General features: G+C 39.9%; 1 protein-coding gene across 1 annotated transcript; it reads right to left on the bottom strand.

Moving 5' to 3' along the window:
• Positions 1-6,584: 6,584 nt before the first annotated feature.
• On the bottom strand, positions 6,585-19,278 carry si:dkey-196h17.9 (tumor necrosis factor alpha-induced protein 2). Its single transcript, XM_061243938.1, has 12 exons — positions 19,150-19,278; positions 17,418-17,578; positions 16,340-16,844; positions 11,975-12,089; positions 11,765-11,878; positions 9,830-9,930; positions 9,049-9,141; positions 8,792-8,915; positions 8,573-8,683; positions 8,326-8,478; positions 7,958-8,073; positions 6,585-7,836 (listed from the first exon to the last, which is right to left on the bottom strand). The coding sequence occupies exons 2-12, from the start codon at positions 17,545-17,547 to the stop codon at positions 7,659-7,661; spliced, it is 1,740 nt and encodes a 579-aa protein (XP_061099922.1). The 5' UTR covers positions 17,548-17,578; positions 19,150-19,278; the 3' UTR covers positions 6,585-7,658.
• Positions 19,279-19,785: the final 507 nt, after the last annotated feature.

Here is a 19,785-nt window from a genome sequence, read left to right as displayed (position 1 = left end):
GCACCTGGCGGTCGAGCTGCACGTTCACGCCTGTTTTCCGTTCTGGTTCCTCAGTGGTGGAATGACTTGCCTACCACTGTCAGAACAGCAGAATCCCTCCCCCTATTTCGACGCAGACTCAAAACCCACCTTTTCAAACTGTACCTTAGTCCTCCCTCCTGATTTCCCCTGCCCCTCCTTTCTGATATCCCTATCCTTGTCTAACCCCCCCCCCCAAAAAAAATATTAATTATTTAATTTAAAAAATGCACTTCTGATGACAACTATGTTTAGAACAGCATTTCCTGTGTATTTTGCTAGTTTCTGGATGTGATGCTCTGACTTATGGTAGAACCTATGCACTTGTAAGTCGCTTTGGATTAAAAGCATCTGCCAAATGACTAAAATGTAAATGTAAATGCATGCGTGTGCCTGCATCTAATCAGGCTTTAGAGGAAGGTCCCATAAAAGAAATCTTGCACCGCGGCCCATCCTAACTAGCTGCCACCACTGCCTATCTAAGTGGTCTATCTAAGTGATCACTGAGTGTATTGCCCTTTTTAATTAATGGATATTTGTCAAATAAAATATTTAACACGTACAATATTAAACAATGCTATAATTGTTTTGCACCCAAAAACAGCCAACAGTGTCTCATGTCATGGTGGAATTATTTATTTATTGAAAATAAGAAACAGGTCATTCTAATTCTAATAACTAAATGAATGGAATTATGTAAAATCTAATATTGTATTATACATTGCCCTCCATCAGGCAATTTATTGAACAAAGAGCTGTAATAAGAATTCACTAAAACTTCTTCAAGTCATTAATTTGGTGATTCTAAATTTTGCTTTATGATTTCCATTCTTCTTTTCTGATTGAAATGTCTTGGTTCAGCAAGTTCTTTTCACGCAAATTAATGGATAGCCTGTAGAGTAGCAATTGCTGTTGGTCCAGCCAACTGAAAAAGAGAGAAAACATACAGGAATACATTTGTCCCATATTAATGTTAGCCTTACTTAGAGTAAAGATAGCTACTCTCTGCTACTCTGTTTGAATTCCTAACTCCTAATTTCATAGGCACTGTTAAGAGAATATTTTATTGAGTGATATTTCCTTGACTATGAACGGGTGACTCCAGTTTACTATAATCGAGACAATGGCAGATGTTGATTTTAGATGGACTGTACAAAAATAACAACAGCACCTATGAGCCACAGTACAAAACAGCACACCGGTCGGAGATTTATTTTTGTGTTTGACTTTAAGTGACTTTCAAAGGACATTACCACTTGTTTGCAGATAAAGGCAAGGGAAGCTACTAGAAGAACTCTGATAATCCCAGTTGTGGTAATAGAATCCTTCACCATCCACCCACAACCATGTTTTCTGTAGGGTAGAAAGTAAGAGTCACTGACACTTAGTACTTGTCCTCAACACCCCTAAGGAAATAAAACACATGACATGAAAAGTTGTTCTCCAAAGCTTTATAATCACTTTGTAATTGTGCAGATGGGACATTTTGTTTTGACAGAAAAAGATGTGTTACCTGAAGATAAACCCCCCCCAAGCCACGCCCGTGAAGTTCGACCAATTTCATCCACCAAGTCTTGGAGGAATATGTATTCCCGCGGGTTGCATGCTGAGGCTAAATTAGCACCTATTCCAATGCAATATTGCTGGAAGAGAAAATAATGTGATATTAAGTAACTATTTAAAACACAGTATACAAACATATGTATAAGAACTTCAACATGTTTTCTTAAAGTGAAGGACAAGGATAGAGAAAGAAGAACAGAGTAACTTGATAAACATTAAATTTCTACAGTGACACATTAGCAACTCAGTCACTCAAATAAGTCTAATAAATACCAAATAAAGTGGTCACTGAGTGTATATTTACTAGAAATCCAAGCAGCCAAGGCAAGGTTTTTTGATGCTCACTTCTTCTTCAGAGATGTTGCTCACTTGGGCTAGTGTGATGCATCCATAGACTGTAGATAAAATATGGGCCAAGTGCCTGGGATGTCACCCACGGTCTATACATGGGTTTTGAAAGTGAAGTACCGCCATGTTGCACATTTTAAAGCCAGAGACTGCTCACTAGGGAAATGGGTACCCCTTTTAAGGGCATGAAGTCTCACACTTCCACTAAGTGTGTGAAATAGTCGACTCGACAGCAACAGAAACCGTACCTGATTCATCCACAAAGTATTTCTGTATTGTCCTAATAACACATTAAATTGGCACATGGGGAGACATTAGATGCAGAAAAAGCACTGATAGCAACTATATTTTCTTGTAGGAAAAAGATATTGACATCATATTTTTACTGTATTGGTTCCATTGGCTTCCATTGAAAGGGGTGGCTGAAACACCTATACAGGAGCCCACCACAGTGGCGCTAGTGAGCCACATCTCTCAACAAAACCAGGAAATGAGCCTCAGAAACGAAGCCAGTTTTATTGCTTAGATGTGTGTCGTACTCAGGCATGGCTCCAGACTGTCAATCACACTGTGCCAGCATGACCATATAAGGGACTTCATCACCATATAAGGGTACCCTCCCCAAAACAAATCAAGATGCATACAAGGTGAGATCATATCAGGGCATTGATGCCTACTCAGATCAAAAGTTTCCATAAGTCTCTGAATATATACCTATTAACAAGCTGGTGTACAGGTCTAACTAATCAAGTGCTCACTGAGTGTTCATACACAATGATTTTACTTTATATTGGTCATTGAGCAAAAATATACATGAAACATTCCCTCCATTGGAGAGAAATAAACAGCCTCTTTCAGGGTTTTTTTTCTTTAAAGGTTCTAATATATACCTATTGTGCAGTCCCTGGCACCAATAAGTGCTACATGGCAGCATGAAAATGATACTTCCGCAGTTTCAAAACACTTCACCATTACATCACATCAGACCCCTAGATATTTTAATTTATGCAATACCCACTGCACAGAATATTTAAGTGTGATGCAGAAGTGACGATCTGCTGTGCAGTGCTGAAGAGCTATCATCTGTTGATGGCTGAATTAGAAGATCATTGATCAGATTATCATTTTAAATCAAGGTAATATACATAATTTGTAGCGCATTTCCAGGGAGGGTGCTATCAATAAAATAGCCTGTCAGTCCCATGTGTTTAAATTACCACTCTATGAAATATGGGAGTGATGACGTTTATTGTATCTGCATTGATGATGAAAGGTACAGGAAAGAATCTTAACACTTACTGAGATCAGCAAGATATTTTGCAAACTACAGTACTGTGCAAAAGTCGTAGGCACCTGTATAACATTCTGTACAGATAAGATTCTTTCAAGAATAATTCAGTCAAAGGTCCTAAATAAACATACTATACATTTTACATTACATTTGAGTAATTTGGCAGAATAGTTCAAAACTGAAGTATTTTTTGTGACCACCCTTTGGTGTTAAAACTGCATCACTTCTCTGAGATCGCCAACGCTGTCCTGCAGTTCTATAAAACAATCAGCAGGGTGGTTGTGTCAAGGACCCGGCCCTAGGCCTGCCTGATGAGAGATTGACAGAAGATGGGTTAGGCAGGAATGCATTGTTAACCCCTCGCACACGCCATTGAGGTGGTAGCAAGAACGCCCTAAGAGGAAAAATATGCGGTTCAGAGCTAATGAGCAGCCCTAATTGTCAGCAGAGGAGTCTGAAGTCGGGGGACTTAGATTTAGGGTTCTAGAGAGCAAGGCTAAAGGTCTGACTGAGGCCATGCGTAACATGAATGTATAATAACATTCTTGGTTGAGGAGTGTGGGCTTGCTCATACAGGGGAGGAGCACTTGTTCCAAGCATGTTGGAGAACTTGCTACAGTTCTTCTGCAGACTTTGGTTGGCTCCTTGCTTCTGATCCCAGACAGCCTTGATCAAGTTTTTATGTAAAAAGTAGTCATTTGCTTACAGTAATATGTTCCTTTTTAAATTAAATACAAAAATGTCAAATTACATCTTTTGGAAAATTAATATTCGGGAATCTCAAATGTGTTCTTTTATGCTAACACACACAGAGAAATAAACATATGTATAATAAAGTCTAGGGTGCCTAATACTTCGGCACAGTACTGTATATTGACACCGAAAAGTCAAAGTTGACCAAGAATAGGCAGCTATCGAGCTAACTGCTTTTGATAATGGGAAGTGTAGTAAGTGATTCAGTGCACCTGATCCTGATGTTCCAGCTCCAGTGTATCATGGCAACCACAAAAACGTGCCTCTCCCTGGAGCTCTGTACCTCAATAACACCAGTGGTGCCATTTGTGAGTTAACTAGGTTGCTCGCTTCTTTGCCACCAAGGCACTATTGCTTCCAAAAACTGTCAAATATCTATATATATTCTATTGTTTGATCAACTGTCTTTTGCTGCCATCTACTGCAACAACAAAAAAAGTGACTTGAATAACAGAAACTTATAACTTCAGGCTTTTGATGTGTTTCTGTGCTACTTCTTTGACAGTATCGACTTCCAGAAATGTACTTTTAATTTGTCAAGAGCTTGCTTAGTCTTTTTCTTTTTTTTAAAGATATTTTTTCAGCCTTTTTCAGCTTTATTGGAGAGTATAGTATAGAGAGACAGGAAGAATGGGAGCAAGAGAGGGAAAGACATGCGACAAATGTCAGACAGTCAGATTCGAACCGCTGACGTCGCGGCTCGCAATGAGCATGCGGTCAGTGCTCTACAGGCTGCGCCACCGAGACACCCTGCTTAGTCTTTTTCTTGACAGTCGGCTTTGGAGCAGCTCTGTTCAAGTCACCTTACTACCGACTGCACTTTACCTTGCTCCAGAATACGATAGCACTGAGTCCCAAACCTCACAGCTGTCTATATGACTGGTTTTACTGAATCTGCAGCTCGAGATCACATATCGGAGAGCATGTCTGTACATTCTTGATTTGACGGAGCAAATTACCTGAATACATACTTTGTGGATATTCAAAAACCTATGTTCTCTAATCAAGAAAAAAGTGTCTATATTTGGCATTGTCATTGCCATCAGCCCGCTTTGTGGTTTTAAAGTATTTATTTCTCTAGTCTCCATCATTATTTTCAATAAAATGTTGTAAAGCTAGAAATCTGGCATTATCACTCAGGGCTGGTCAGCTTGCTGTCTTCCTCTGGTATTGTGGAATATGTGGCTGTAAAGTAATTTAACTCAGGAGCATGCACCATTAACCCCCACTATCTCCGCACCCATTCGGGCAGGAGCCTGTGGGGGAAGACTCAGGCCTCCAGCCGTAAAACTCGTTACGACGGGGCAACATCACATCCATAGATAATATTCATGTTTGGTATTATTCTGATTGTTTCAGTGCGACTGGTGCAATGGTTTTATTTCTGCAACAGCAAACCCTGGACATCATAACCAACCAGGAGAAACTGTGTGGAGCTCTGCCCCAGTGAAAGCCATGTGCCTCAACCCCCCCTGCGCTTCCTGGGGAGGCGTGGCTCCAAATTACAGATGGGTGGCCCATTTTTAGGGTTAACATCAAAGGCCAGATTTTGGATTTAAGGACAGCAAACTAAGCAATCTGGGAGAATGCAATCAGCCTCCCGTGCACACAGTGCACGTAATTTCTACGTACAGGGTGTCTGTAGCCAGACTCCCGTATGTAGCTTTTATTACTTTTAAGACTCCGTAATTTGGTTTCCGTTGTAATGTTTTTTGATTTGGAACTAGTATGTAATTACGTGTATGTAAAATAAATGCCTGGTAAAATAAATTGTTAAAACTTGATCTGTTTGGTTTCGCTTACTGACACTCAAAGTTATACAGGGAATGCGTGGTTTACCCCCTCAAACTGGTCTAGGGAGGATGATTATTTCCACTTAATGTATCACGGCGTATAGCACACGTAGACCTATGTTGGTAAATCCCTCGCCTCCGCATGGTAGTTCATTCATGTCAAGCACAGCCGTAGCTAGGTTGGTCTGCTTGGATCCCTAGGCTGTAAACAGATATACCCAAGAGTAGCTATTCCTGCAACCTCTGATGACTACAGATAGCTAGTCAGTTCGTGAGATGTGCACATTACGTGCGATGTGACATGTGGTGGTACCAGCAGTGGACTGTTCGGAGAGTAAATCTCAGTACAGGATTCCTATAGCGATCAAGTCAAAATTATAAATACAACATCCACTAAATGTGGACAACTAATCTAAATTATTATTCTAAAATGGAGTCAGATAAACGAAGGTGAATCTATTGGCCCTATTGTGGAGATTCTGGGTCAGCCCGGACCAGTAAAGAGCGGAAGGCAGAGTGGTACTACTGCCTTTGTATCGTGGTTTGTTTATTGGCTGATCTAGACTGTCTGCATAGGGGCCACTCATTTTTAACCCTATTAGTATTCTTTCAGCAACACCAGAAGGACGAGCACGCTGATACCTTCAGCCCTCGCTAAATTCCGTCGTTGGGTTAGCGTGGGGTTTTACAATGTTATTTAATATACCCAACAGAATCCCACCATAATTTGCTCTAGGAATTGAATATAGGATTTGCAACAAGCAGTATTTACTGTATGATAGATTAAATGGAAACAGATCACAGTGGGACTAGTGGGATGAGTTACCATGGTTTATTTACATTCATTTACAAGATTAAAATAAGAAATATGCACATAAATGTCTTACTATACTGTCCATACAGTACATACACTCAGCGAGCACTTTATTAGGTATTTACTGCACTTATTTTTGACCCTTCTGCTGCTGTAGTCTTTCCACTTAGGGGTTTGACGTATTGTGTGTTCAGAGATGCAGTGGTGCATACCACTGTTGTAAAACATGGTTATTTGCATTTCTGTCACCTTCCCGCCAGCTTTGACCAGTCTGGCGCTTCTCCTCTGACCTTTCTTTTTAACAATGTATTTATACTCACAGAATTTTGTTTTTTGCACCATTCTCTGGAAACTCTAGAGTCTGTTGTGTGTGAAAATCCCAGGAGATGAGGAGTTTCTGAGTTACTCAAACCACTCAGTCTGGCACCAACAATTATTCCATGGTCAAAGTTACATAGATCACATTTCTCCCCCGTTCGGTCTGAAAAACATCTGAACCTCTTGACCATGTCTGCATGCTTTTATGCATTTAGTTGCTGCCACATAATTGGTTGATTAAACATTTGCATTAACAAGCTGGTGTACACTAATAAAGTGCTCACTGAGTGTACATACACAATGATTTTACTTTATATTGGCCATTGAGCAAAAATACACCTGAAACATTCCCTCCATTTAAGAGAAATAAACAGCCTATTTCAGGGGTGTTTTTTAAAAAGGATCTAATCCCAGTGCCCAGGGGGTCAATTTCTTTTTGTGGGCTGGGATTTGGCTGCCCTGCAGACTACACAATGCAAAAAATTGAAAGTATACTGTAAATTCTCACCAAAGAATGTTATGCTATATATATTATTTACTTGTACATATTTGCAAATGCCACATACATCACTATAGGTTCACTTTCACTCATCATCATTCCTGAAATCATCTTAAATTCCTCTACAATAATTAAAACAACAATTAACAATTAATACGATTTTGTAAGAAATTCAACATGGTCCCATCCTGAGTCTGTTCCTGAGGTGTTGGTCACCATATCAATTCTATACTCTCCAACACACATTGTTGAAAAAAATTATTAAAAGTTAAAATCAGACTTGGCCCAGTCTGAATCCAAATTCACAGTTGATATGTATTCAGAGCATTGAGTGGGGGATTGTGTCCATATCCAGCATTCTCGGCCTGCCTCCAGCACCTCATTCACTTGACTCCGTGATAAACCTTTCCACTGTAGCAGACTGCGAACCTGCTCTTGACTGAAACACATTTGCACACATAAACCAACACAGACAGAATTACAGAAATGCAGGACAGGCACATAGACAACAGAACAGACAAAACTAATAGTCCTCACTGGACCAAACATGGTGAATTTACCTCATGTCAGGACATTCTGTCTTCATTTTGATGACTGTCTGTGCATTTAGATCATTGCACTTCAAGAGCTTTCCTACATTCAGTAGAGCCTGGTTCCTTGGTATCACTTCAGGGTTCTGTTAAAAAAAAACTCAGGTATCAGAAGAACAAACCAGCTCATCCACTCTAATCATTAGCCCTTTGCTGTGAAGAAGTTACAAGTGCAGAGTATTGCCTCCTTGACTTGTGCATTGCCCTTCAACTTCAACACAAATACCCCCCTCAAAACTAAGGCATTGTACACTGCAGTCAGTAAGACTCTTCCGACTGCAGCCATTGTCCATTGTGCCAATAACCTAGAAAAGGCTTGTGTGTATTAGCGATCTTACCAAGTGAGAGAACATCCTGTGCATATACTCTGCATTCCCTGTTACTTCACTCCCTACATCACTCCATGTCCTCTCTAGCTTACTCCTGTTGCTCTGCAATAGGTGTTTCAGGTACAGACAAGTGAGGCGATCATAAGCTGTGTCGACAGCTTTCTAAAGAGAGAAGAAACAAGGACAGTAAGTTGGTTGGCCATATATTCAGAGACTTCTGCTCTGAGTAGCAATCAATGCCCTGGCATGAGCTCACCTTGTATGCGTCTTGATTTGTTTTGGGGAGGGTAATGAAATACTCTCTGATCTCTTCAATCACACCCATCTTGTGTCTCGCTTCTTTCTTAAAATACTCTTTTAATGTGGCCTGTAATGACATAAAATAGCAATACCAGAAACTCAAACATCATGAAACAGTAGAGTGAAAATGAAATGATAGAAAGACAATTTTCTTGAAGAATTTAAGAATATGAACCTTTGCTTTGGACAATGGCTTCCTCAACACAAGCTTCAAAGACTGGTCCTCAATGCGCTTTAATGAATGGACAGCCTTGATGGATTTATCATTTTTATTGGTTGCAATAGTTTGCGCATACTTCCTGGAATATGAACAACAGAAGCATCATAAACAGAGGCACCCCTTACATCTTCGGTGAGGAAGATCAGTTCCCCACAAAGCACAGAGAGAGAATGTGTAGCTAATATGGATTTTTTGTAAGAGTTTCAGTTTACCTAAGTTCCATAGAGGTGCAGAATGTCCTGAATGGGTACATATCTCCTGATTTTGCATGCATTTTCAGTTGCTTCTTTTCTTTCTCTACATATCTATAAGAGAAAAAACGTTGAATGTAATGAGTTTAATAGCTGGGATGTACAACCAATGGATATCCTTCCCATATACTATTCACCAAATACAGTCACTGAAATTAACTGTATTTGGCAAACTGGTTTGAGTGCAGGACCATTCTTTGGAGCCTCAATGAACTAGATCCTAGACAATAATGGTTTAAATAAGAGCAGATTTTAAAAACAGCCTCTGCCCTCCAGTCAGCCCATTTGGGTCTTGCGGAAATTTGAGGAAAGGTAGGGAAGTCAACAGATATACAAGTGATAGCCATAGTTTACAGTATCAATATACATGATTAATGGAGTTAAAATAAGTGACTTTCTTTCTCCATTCCTCCAGGGTAGAATGAATCTTCACTTGGGCATCCTTAGTATCCTTCCCAAGTACATTGTATTATATTCTACTTTGTAAGATCACTATTAAATGCAGTTATGTAATGTAGCATTATGAGATTCAATTAAATACTATGACATGTGCATAATAAATCTGATATTATTATTATTATTATTATTATTATTATTATTATTATTATTATTATTATTATTTTTATTATTACAGCAGCATCATGGAGCATTTTAAAAGGGCTATTCTGGAATTCATAATGTGTTTGCACAAGTGATGGAAGAAGATATTGGTTGGAGAAATGTGACTGATAATGGTACTCACTTTTCTAAAAAGTCCAACAGCTTCAGGTAACAGATTTCTTGTACTTTGACCTTTAGTAGTTTACTAATCTTGCCGGCCTGCTCGATCCAAGCATGAACAACCTGTGAGCATAAGCATCACCACAGTCATTGCAATCACAGTTATCATAAATATACTGCTAGTGTCACTGAACTACATTTGGAGTCATTTAATCAAATCACGTTGTGCTTTTCAGAACATGATTTAAACCTATATTATGTTAATTATGTTGATTTTATGACTGGTTTTACTTTTGGGGTCAAATTGAGCCCAACAGTTGAAGTAAACACAAAAATATTGTAATAGAAAACTTCTGACATGTAGCATGTCGCCTTCTTGTCTCTGAAATTACTAGCCTTTCATCTGTGAGAAACAACTCATTTTAGAGTCTAAGGTTCGCCACAAAGTTTGCCACCTGTATGGGAAAGTGCCACCAGAATCATTCACAAAGAAATCTAAGATTTAATGGTTGTATATTTTCTTACATTTTATACATTTTATTCTTACATTGTGCAGTGTCAAAATAACACTGCACAACACATTTGTATGCCAAGTTGGTACAGGACTTCACATAGCAATATGTTTATTGCATTTTTACCATTTAATGCCGCCAAAACAGAAAATGTAAAAAGAAAAGAAAAAAACACAGTATCGAGATGAAAAAAAAGGTTCACTGGTTTCTAAGAGATGTCAAACACTGAATGAGGTCAAATTTCAGTCATATGCGTGGCCACATGTCATTACTTAACTGTTCAAGGACTATCCTCTTACAACGGGTTACTGGTGAGGACCCAAAGGCAGACGTTGACCACCATCAGGTTAAGCACTCCTCACTGGGGGTGTTTATTGAGAATGAACAGAGTGAGCTGGAAATCAGAATCCCCAGACAGGCAGGAAAGATTGGGAGGAACCAGCGAAGATGGCAGGGAACAGGAGGACAAAGAGGCAGACGAACAGGCAGGAATCAGCAAAGATGGCAGGGAACAGGAGACAAGGCTGGGTACAGAGACAAACTGAATAGTTCACAAGCACTGACAAGACATGAAAAGGTGCTTGACTTAGAAGGAGAAACTTGCACAGTCTGGCAGGGAAAGGAGTGTGTGCTGGGACTAAATAGTGAAAAGGGAACATGGAAGCTACATGGAAGCGAATGTGTTACATGTTCCAGTACTACTTGAATGATTGATTGAGACATGAGGAATGTGGTGCGAACTGCGGGGCAACTGAAATCAGTGCTCATGGAATGATGAGGTAATAAAGCAGGTGAAACAGGAAGTTAGGCGGGTTAACAAGATGAGTGAAGTGACTTTGTGGGATGGAAAACCACGACAGGCAGAGAACATGAACTGCACTAAGCCTACAACACGGAAAAAATAAAAACACACAAGTATACATGGGGTGACATGGCTCAGGCAGTATGAGCAGTCGTCTAGCAGTCGGAGGGTTGCCGGTTCGATCCCCTGCCCTGGCTGTGTCAAAGTGTCCCTGAGCAAGACACCTAACCCCTGAATGCTCCTGACGAGCTGGTCGGTGCCTTGCATGGCAGCCAATTGCTGTTGGTGTGTGAATGGGTGAATGAGAAGCATCAATTGTACAGTGCTTTGGATAAAGGCGCTATATAAATGCCAACCATTTACCATTTAAATTAAATATAATACACGACACACAGGGAACTGGGGAAACATGGAGGTGGGGACCCGGGAACCGACAAGCATAACACTATCCTATTTCATGTATGTTGAGTTAGTTTGAATGAAAGTTTGGTCTTTTTCCAAGCCAGCCATCTGTTAATATAAGTTGTTTAATTCAGTACATTACATTATTGGCATTTAGCAGACACTCCAGAGCAACTTACACCAAAGTGCACACCCATAACCAGTTAACTGAAAGACTGTGGAGGGAGTACAGATTCAGTACCTGAATGACATCTATATGCAATTTAATGAAGTTCTCCTCATCTCCTGGGATACAGTTGTCCCAGTAAATCTTCTCATTCTGATGGATACAGCACAGTCTCTCAGAAACAACCCCCTGGGAAGAGTGAGAAAGAAGAGAGTCATACTGTTTTTTTTATTGTCTTTGCACCTGGAGATTTCTCAGGCAGAGAAAGTGAGATTATATGGGTACCTGTACAGCAGCAAGGAACACCTTTTCTGCTCTCTGCATCCAGTCTGAAAGGACCAGCAGGTCAACTGCCTTGAAACAGCTATCCTTGATGTCAGGGTGGCTCATTAATTCTTCACTGCAAAACCCAAAACCAGAGGATACACATGGGTCAACTTCATCAGTGAGTGGTCATAATGTTTTGGCTCATCAGTGTATGTATTTACTATTTACTATCTACAGTATTAACTCACAGGGAGATTTTTAGAATCATGACCTGATAAACAAAAAGGGCACTTTTCTCTCAGGCATGGCAAAAGAAAAAGGAATGACATGTAAGTTCACCAAAAGATAGAATAAGTTGTTTTGGTTTTATAAGACATCGTGAGAGGTTGGGTTGAGCTGTGTCAGGAGTGGTAGTAACCCACAAGGGGAAAAACATAAAAACAGCGGAGCTAAGATGTGAAGAACGTAAACAGTCAATTAAAAAATAATTTACTTGAAAAAGATGTTTCAAAACAAGAAAGCCCTCCTTTCCTCAGGCTCATTCCAATTGCTTATTCAATCCCATCTCCTCGTTCCTTTACTGACCTGGAAATCGATTGATGTCCACCAAATGACATTCCAACCTGTTAAATGTTCCTTGAAGGAGCTAGGAGCCAGGAGCTTAGAATCTCCAAAATAATTATTGGGCAAGGAAATTAGATACTTTGAAGAAGCAGGGCATGCCATTTGTCTAATTCACATTTTCTTGATTCTTCCTTGCCTTCTCCTATGGGTGAAGCTATGAACTAGGAAAGGAGGGAAGGAAATGAAAGAAGGTAAAAAGAAGTGATTGGAAAGCCCCTCATTCCTCGCTCCACCCACTGGACAAGGCAATGGAAGGCAGTGAGAAAAGGAAGCACAGACAGAGGAAAAGAGAAAATGTGAATGAGGAAAATGGAATGTCCTTGCTCTTTTAAACTTACATTTTAAGCCACATCAATAGCAGGCATGGCAGCGAGGGGTGGGACCACAGGTCAATCATACATACATATGTCACACGTTCTGAATGCACTCGTGTTACCTTGCTCAATAATAATTATTTTTATTTTCTTCTGTAAAATAAAATCATAATAAAAAAAATTAAAAAAAAATAATAAAAAAAATAATATATATATATATTATTTTGGAGCCTCCTAGCTCCTGAAAGCATCCTGGCAGCCAATCGCCGTCGGTGTGTGAGTGTGTGTATGAATGGGTGAATGGAGAAGCATCAATTGTACAGCGCTTTGGATAAAGGCGCTATATAAATGCCTGCCATTTACCATTTACCATCCTCCATTCCTCCACTCGTCTCCTCCCCCCATACATTTGAATAAGAGAAGATGAGTGAAGGAAAGGAGGATTATGTTCTGCCATATTGGGAGGCACCCTGGAGTGGAATGTCTTTAAAGATTGCAGACCTTGAACGATTTCCATTGGTTACTGGAGGTATTGCGGCATATTAAGCCTCTGGTGCCAAAAAGCTAATTTCCTCATTTTGCCCTGCCAAATGTATAATATTTTGGACAGTACTTCTAAATGTAAAAATTTCTTCACACTTGTAGGGCATTTTACATAGGTGTGCCTCTCTGCAGACCCCCAAAAGGAAACAGACTATGTTGACCATGTTGATACAGAGTCAGCAAGGTTTGATGAAAAGACAGTGTTTGTCAATACAGACTATTGCTCCCATCATTGTGCTGCCTCTGCACAATTCTGCCACCTCAGTGGAATGCTCCCAGAACTGATGAGTTGAAATAGCACTGTATAAACCATGTGTTTTCCACATACAGTGTTTGGTGTCTTCAGATAGCTAATGATGTAGGAAATAATTTGGTGTCATTGGTGGTGTGGTACACTGGTTGCTAAATAAAGATCTTGTAGGAATAAACCACAGGTAATGCAAGTTACCTGTGAGTCAGCCTCCAGTTGTGCTACAGGGGTGAACCAGATTTGTTAGACATACAGAGATAACATCAGCAGGGCCATTGTTGTTACCGCCATCTTGTGACTCTTTATTTGATGATTTGTTGTTTTTCCTGTAAACCCTGGGTATATAGAGGGAAACGTGGAATAGTTCGAGGGAGACTTGCTAATACGATCTCCTGCCCACTATTTGCATATAGCCATTCATATTATACCTTGTAATTCTTGTAACACATTTTCATTCTATTTCTGTGCACAATGCACATTGCTGAATAAATTGTATTCATTTGACCCTGCATCCTCTTGACTCGCACCACTGCAACACGGTTTAGAGTCCTACTAGACATAGACAACCTAGGATACCTACACCCCATAGTCACTCGCCTATACACCAGTGCCATCACCAGATACATACTAAGTGTATCATTGTAGGCTATACAGGCCACAGGCATGTCTGCGTCTATACAAATAGATAGCGATATAGAGCCACATTATTGGCAGACATTTGCAGTTCCTTTTGTTGAACTGGTAGAACAGAGGAGCAGTTGAACTTATCTTTTGGAGTCAGATAAACGAGAACAAAATTAAATGAACCCTGTTCCAGTAGCAATGGTCAGACTACACACGTTTCCTTCACCCCTCAGATACTTCCATCTTTTGGTGTATTTGGGGGGTTTCTTACACACTGAACAAATTATTCTCCAGGGATTGGGTTTTTTTTGAGCCGCAGAAGAAGTGCCAAAGGGTGTCGCCATTTCTTTGTATTAAAATAAAATAAAATAAATAAAACCTTTGACCACAAAAAAGTGATTTTAAAGATCTGTGAATTGCTACATTGAATGGCATTATTATGGTATGCATTAAGCATCAGCAAAATTTGAGAAATCAAATGAATTGCAATATAAACTTATGTAAATTGAATAGATAAGGGTTCTATTTATCACAAATTGAGCTATTGGGTCAGGGTGTAACTCCTGCCTCCAGTCAGGTCACTTTACACACACTCCCTGACCACACACCCAATCTGAACTCAGACACTTTGGAGACACTCCCTGTTTCTCCTGAGTATTGAAAGCACCTGGACTCGGTTTGTTAATTGCCATGGGTATTTAAACCCCTTGTGTTTTGTTCCTCATTGTGAGGTATTGACTTTGTCCAAATGAACTGTGTGCAGCATTGCAGTCTGTGGGTGTGTTTACGCTTGTTTCAATTAATTGTGCATGTTTTCATGAAATTACTCTTTGAGGTTTTTTTTATTGTTTACCTTGATCTTTGTTTTTGGATAACCTATTGCTGGAGCTGGACCTTTTTTTATTCTGATCTCTGATTATTGGATTGTGTATCTTTGCTATCATCTCTAGTACACTCTGTTACTGTAACTCTGCACTTGGATCCTCTGAGTCTCCATATTACTCAGGGTCCTTGATGACATGAATAGTTCCCTGACCGAATGGCCAACGAATGTTTAATCTCATTGCATAACTCCTCCCATAGTTCCATGATATTTGTATATAGAGATGTTTTCTAGAGAGATTTGTAGCCTAAGCTACATATGTGGTGGCATGGTGGTGTTGTGAATAACACTGTCACCACACATGAATAAAGTTCATGGTTTGAACCCCGACCGGGGGGCCTTTCTGTGTGGAGTTTGTATCTTGCTATTTTTTAGCTCTTAATCTGTCTACGGACCATATGAATCTGCCGGTCTCCCTCCTCCTCCAATACAATTTACTTATGGTGGTACATTTTGGGAGGAGTTGGGAGGAGTTGGGGCGGCCTGTAGCGTAGTGGTTAAGGTAAATGATTGGGACACACAAGGTCAGTGGTTCTAATCCCGGTGTAGCCACGATAAGATCCGCACAGCCGTTGGGCCCTTGAGCAAGACCCTTAACCCTGCATTGCTCCAGGGGAGGATTGTCTCCTGCTTAGTCTAATCAACTGTACGTCGCTCTGGATAAGAGCGTCTGCCAAATGCCAATAATGTAATGTAATGTAGCCACAATAAGATCCACACAGCCATAACCTTGCACTGCTCCAGGGGAGGATTGTCTCCTGCATTGTCTAATCAACTGTACGTCGCTCTGGATAAGAGCGTCTGCCAAATGCCAATAATGTAATGTAATGTAGGAGTTGAGGAGGGAGGTGGGGTCGTGAGACAGTCCAGATCACACCCATACTGGTATTGTTGTCAATGTTCAATGGATACATCCCTCTGTGATCATTTATGTCTCTTTCAAAAATGTTCAGCCATTTTACAGACTCTTTAAGCTTCCAGATGCATTTTAAAAATATGCATATTGTAAAGTTATGGTGTTTTCAGACTCTAGTATTTGGTCCTTGTAGCTGCTCCCCACAAAGGGGGATGAAAATAGTCATATTGCACAGAAACTGCTGTCCTTACCATAGTCACAATTGGAAGAACAAATTATTTGTTCCTACCTCAGATACACACATGCAGCCCAATACAGCACCAGGTAGGCTTTGTCTGCAGTCATGGTACATTGCAAGACCTTGTCCAGCTGGGCAAAAATGTGCCGGTGAAAATTCTCAACCACGCAGTCAAGAAGTGGGGTCTCCCTCAGACCTGGGGCTAACCTCCTCAGCTCCTCCAGGACTGTAGCCTGGACCAGCTGCAGGTATTCCTTCAGCACCTTCTCTGGGTGTCCAGACCCAAGCCTGTCCAGGGGGGGCTGAGGGATCTTCTTGGTTACAGCCTGCTCCACCAGTTGAGTGAACTTATTGAACCAGTTTTTTGGGCTCCATTCTTCCTGTTGACAGACTCCTTGGAGATTCTGTCCCATGAAGATGGCCTGACTGGCATTGCGCATCTCCTCCACAGAGGAAGATTCCCCAAGCAGTGCCTTATTCATGATGCTGCAGACCTCCTGGTACATTTCCTTAAGCTTCTGAGAAGTAGACTCTGTACTGGCACCTCCTGCTTCCACTAAGCATAAAAGGTGAATAGATAATTGGTGAAGTTGTGGTGTGATTTGTAAAAAGGCACAAAGGTATACCTAATAATTACAGTGTGTAAGCCATGTAAGGTAAATAAAACATGCCTGCAGTCTCGAACATCACTACTTCCTGAAGTGGATTTAATTGGTCAAAATGCCTTGCTGCATCACTGAGCTAGCAGTTATAGCCACTATAGTTCTTTTGCACAGGAATTTGTCATGCACAGAGCTGCCCTAAAATAGATATATGGCATCTTACATGCTATGGCATGCCTGCTGCAGTTTAAATGTGAATAGAAACAAAATAGCTTTAACAAGTTAGTAGCCTGTAGGCTGCATACATACATTCATTTTTTCTTATTTTACCTAATAACTCTAGAGTTATTATTCAATTATGGGTTGGCAAAAGGTACATTGTGATCATGTAACCATGAAGGATTTCAAGAAGAGTCTGATATTTTTACAGTACAGTACCGTACACCACATCCTATACATTGTGAACAGCAAACATGATGAAAATGTAATATAAGGGTGTCATAATGCAGACTGAGCAGCTATCTTACCCTCTGCACTAGTAGCCTTCTTACACCCCAATGTCTCAGGCATTTCTGTTCCAGAAATACTCTCTCTTTTCTTCACTTCCCCCAATCCTTGCGCTTTACAGCAGCAGTTAAATAGTCTTGACAAAGGCATGTTTAACCCAGTCAAGTAATTTTATATAAACCTGTAAAATGTAAAATAAATAAATGAATGAATAAAAGAAACAGAAAATATAAATTGCCAGTTAAAATACTGCAAAACATTCTGACAAGGTAGACAACAGTTAGCAAATGTTTAAATGCTCCCCTAATTTCCCAGATGAACCCTTTGTTTTTAGTTTTTTCTCTGTTGGGTCCCAGATGGTTCCAGTCAGAGGAGTCAGAACAATTTAATAGTGCAAGTATAAGTTTTATTTTATGTGCACATGGGAGCAATGTCACCCCAATCTCTCACCGAACATTCAATTAAACATTTGTTTATCATTCCTGCGACCTTTTGATAAGGACGTTATGCCAGTAGTCACTGCATATGGAACTATAGATAAGCTTGCTTGGAATGATGACGCATACAAATATTTTTCTTGTTAATAAGGTTTGCAGAACATTCACAACTTATTCATAAGTTACTGTATATGAGCTCTGCCCTACTTTTCAGCAGTATGTGTTATACACTTCAAATCATCAACACTGCTGGTCCTCTCAGTGTTATTGAAATGTGTTCATGCTTGATGAATTAACAACCATCAAAAGTCCCTGAATACCGGCTGAAGGGGGATTTTTAAAATCTTTTATAAATATAATTAGGATACACAATGGAGGGAGAACAGTAATTTCCCTAAATCTGTTGTAACTCTTGTGCAGATTGAACAGCTATACACTGAACAACAGCAGGCACACAAAGAAACTACTAAGGCTAATATAGATGTCAAAACATTATGCAGCTGTACTTTCATATTACCCTTATCATAACCACACAAGCGGTCATGCTTATCAAGCACCCAGCAACAACAACAGGTGATCCCTGCTGTAGTGTAGTGTTGTTTTTATAGTTTAAATTACTATGCAGGTGTGATTGCATTACTACAGGTTTTCTGTGCAGCATAAAAGCCACACATCAAGAACATTCAAAGCGAACAGTTATAGGCATTGTGAGTGAAAGACCAAAACAGTCACGCAAACCTCACCATTAAAATAATTGAGTACAATAAACAATTTCACCAGTGTAACATTTTCTGCTGAATTGCAGATGCATTGAATTTTTTTTTTTTTTAAACTTCTGTCACTTTCAGAAGGCCAAATTTATAAACACACTTTGAAAAAACACAAACCATTCATGCCATTTCAGAATGTTTACATTCCTGCAGTATTGGTGACCATAAGCATTGTTTTATGATGACATGCACTCTGCCCCAGTCAGCACAGTCCCTATTCCACTCCATAATCCAGGGAAACAGACTCCCATTCATGCCCTCATTCCACCTGGTTTAACTGCCCCTCACACCACAATTCTGCTAGAATGCTTTTGTTCCACGAGGACTAATAGCAGGACCAGAGCTTTCAGGCCTCTGTCCTGTTATACACAGTGTGTATGGCAACACAACAGAGTACCCTGAATGGAATGGTTGGAAACACAATGAATGAGCTGCCTCCATGATCTAACACAAATAATTTATATCATCATTCCCCAATGTACTGTAAACAACACTATATGTTATTAAGTTAAATTAGTATACAATGAAAGAGGAATGTATCTTACCAGAAATTGAGATTGCAATGTGACAGAAGTGTGGTGGCTGTGGATTTTATATTGTTGCTCAGGTCATTTCCCACATAACTCTGAAAGGGGAAATCCGGTGTACAGTAGATGTTTGGGTTTCAAACCCACTTCCAGGGGTATTGTCACTTTCACTTTCCCTTAAAGGGCATGGCACATACATGAAATTGAACCCCACCTAGCTGCCAGCTTCACTTGGTAACTATTATGCGGCACTTGGCAATGTTAGTGCCTGTCTTCTATATGTGGATACATTATCAGAAAATGTACATATTCTGCTATTCTGGGACTAAAATAAAAACCACAGTTCATTGGTGGTCAGTGAAATGATTTACCACTTGCAGATTAGTGCAGGTGGATTAATAAAACTTGGTTATTACAGTACCTAATAAGAAAGAAAACCAGAATACAAGATTCCCTTGGATTGGACATTCTGCATCTTGGTAGTCCAGCAACAATTTATTCTTTGTGTAAAGGGAATATTCATAGAAGTTAAATTACATGAATATTACAATTATATAACATAATCCAATATTAAAATAAAAAATGAAAAACAAAGTACCAATGAAACTCATTTTGTTTTCTTAAGATCTTGAGAAGATTATCGCTTTATCTCGG

Source organism: Conger conger, chromosome 1 (assembly GCF_963514075.1).
Source record: "Conger conger chromosome 1, fConCon1.1, whole genome shotgun sequence".
In the NCBI taxonomy this organism is placed as follows: Eukaryota; Metazoa; Chordata; class Actinopteri; order Anguilliformes; family Congridae; genus Conger; species Conger conger.
Note: the sequence above shows the minus strand (reverse complement) of the source record. Positions and strands in the feature narration are given on the sequence as shown.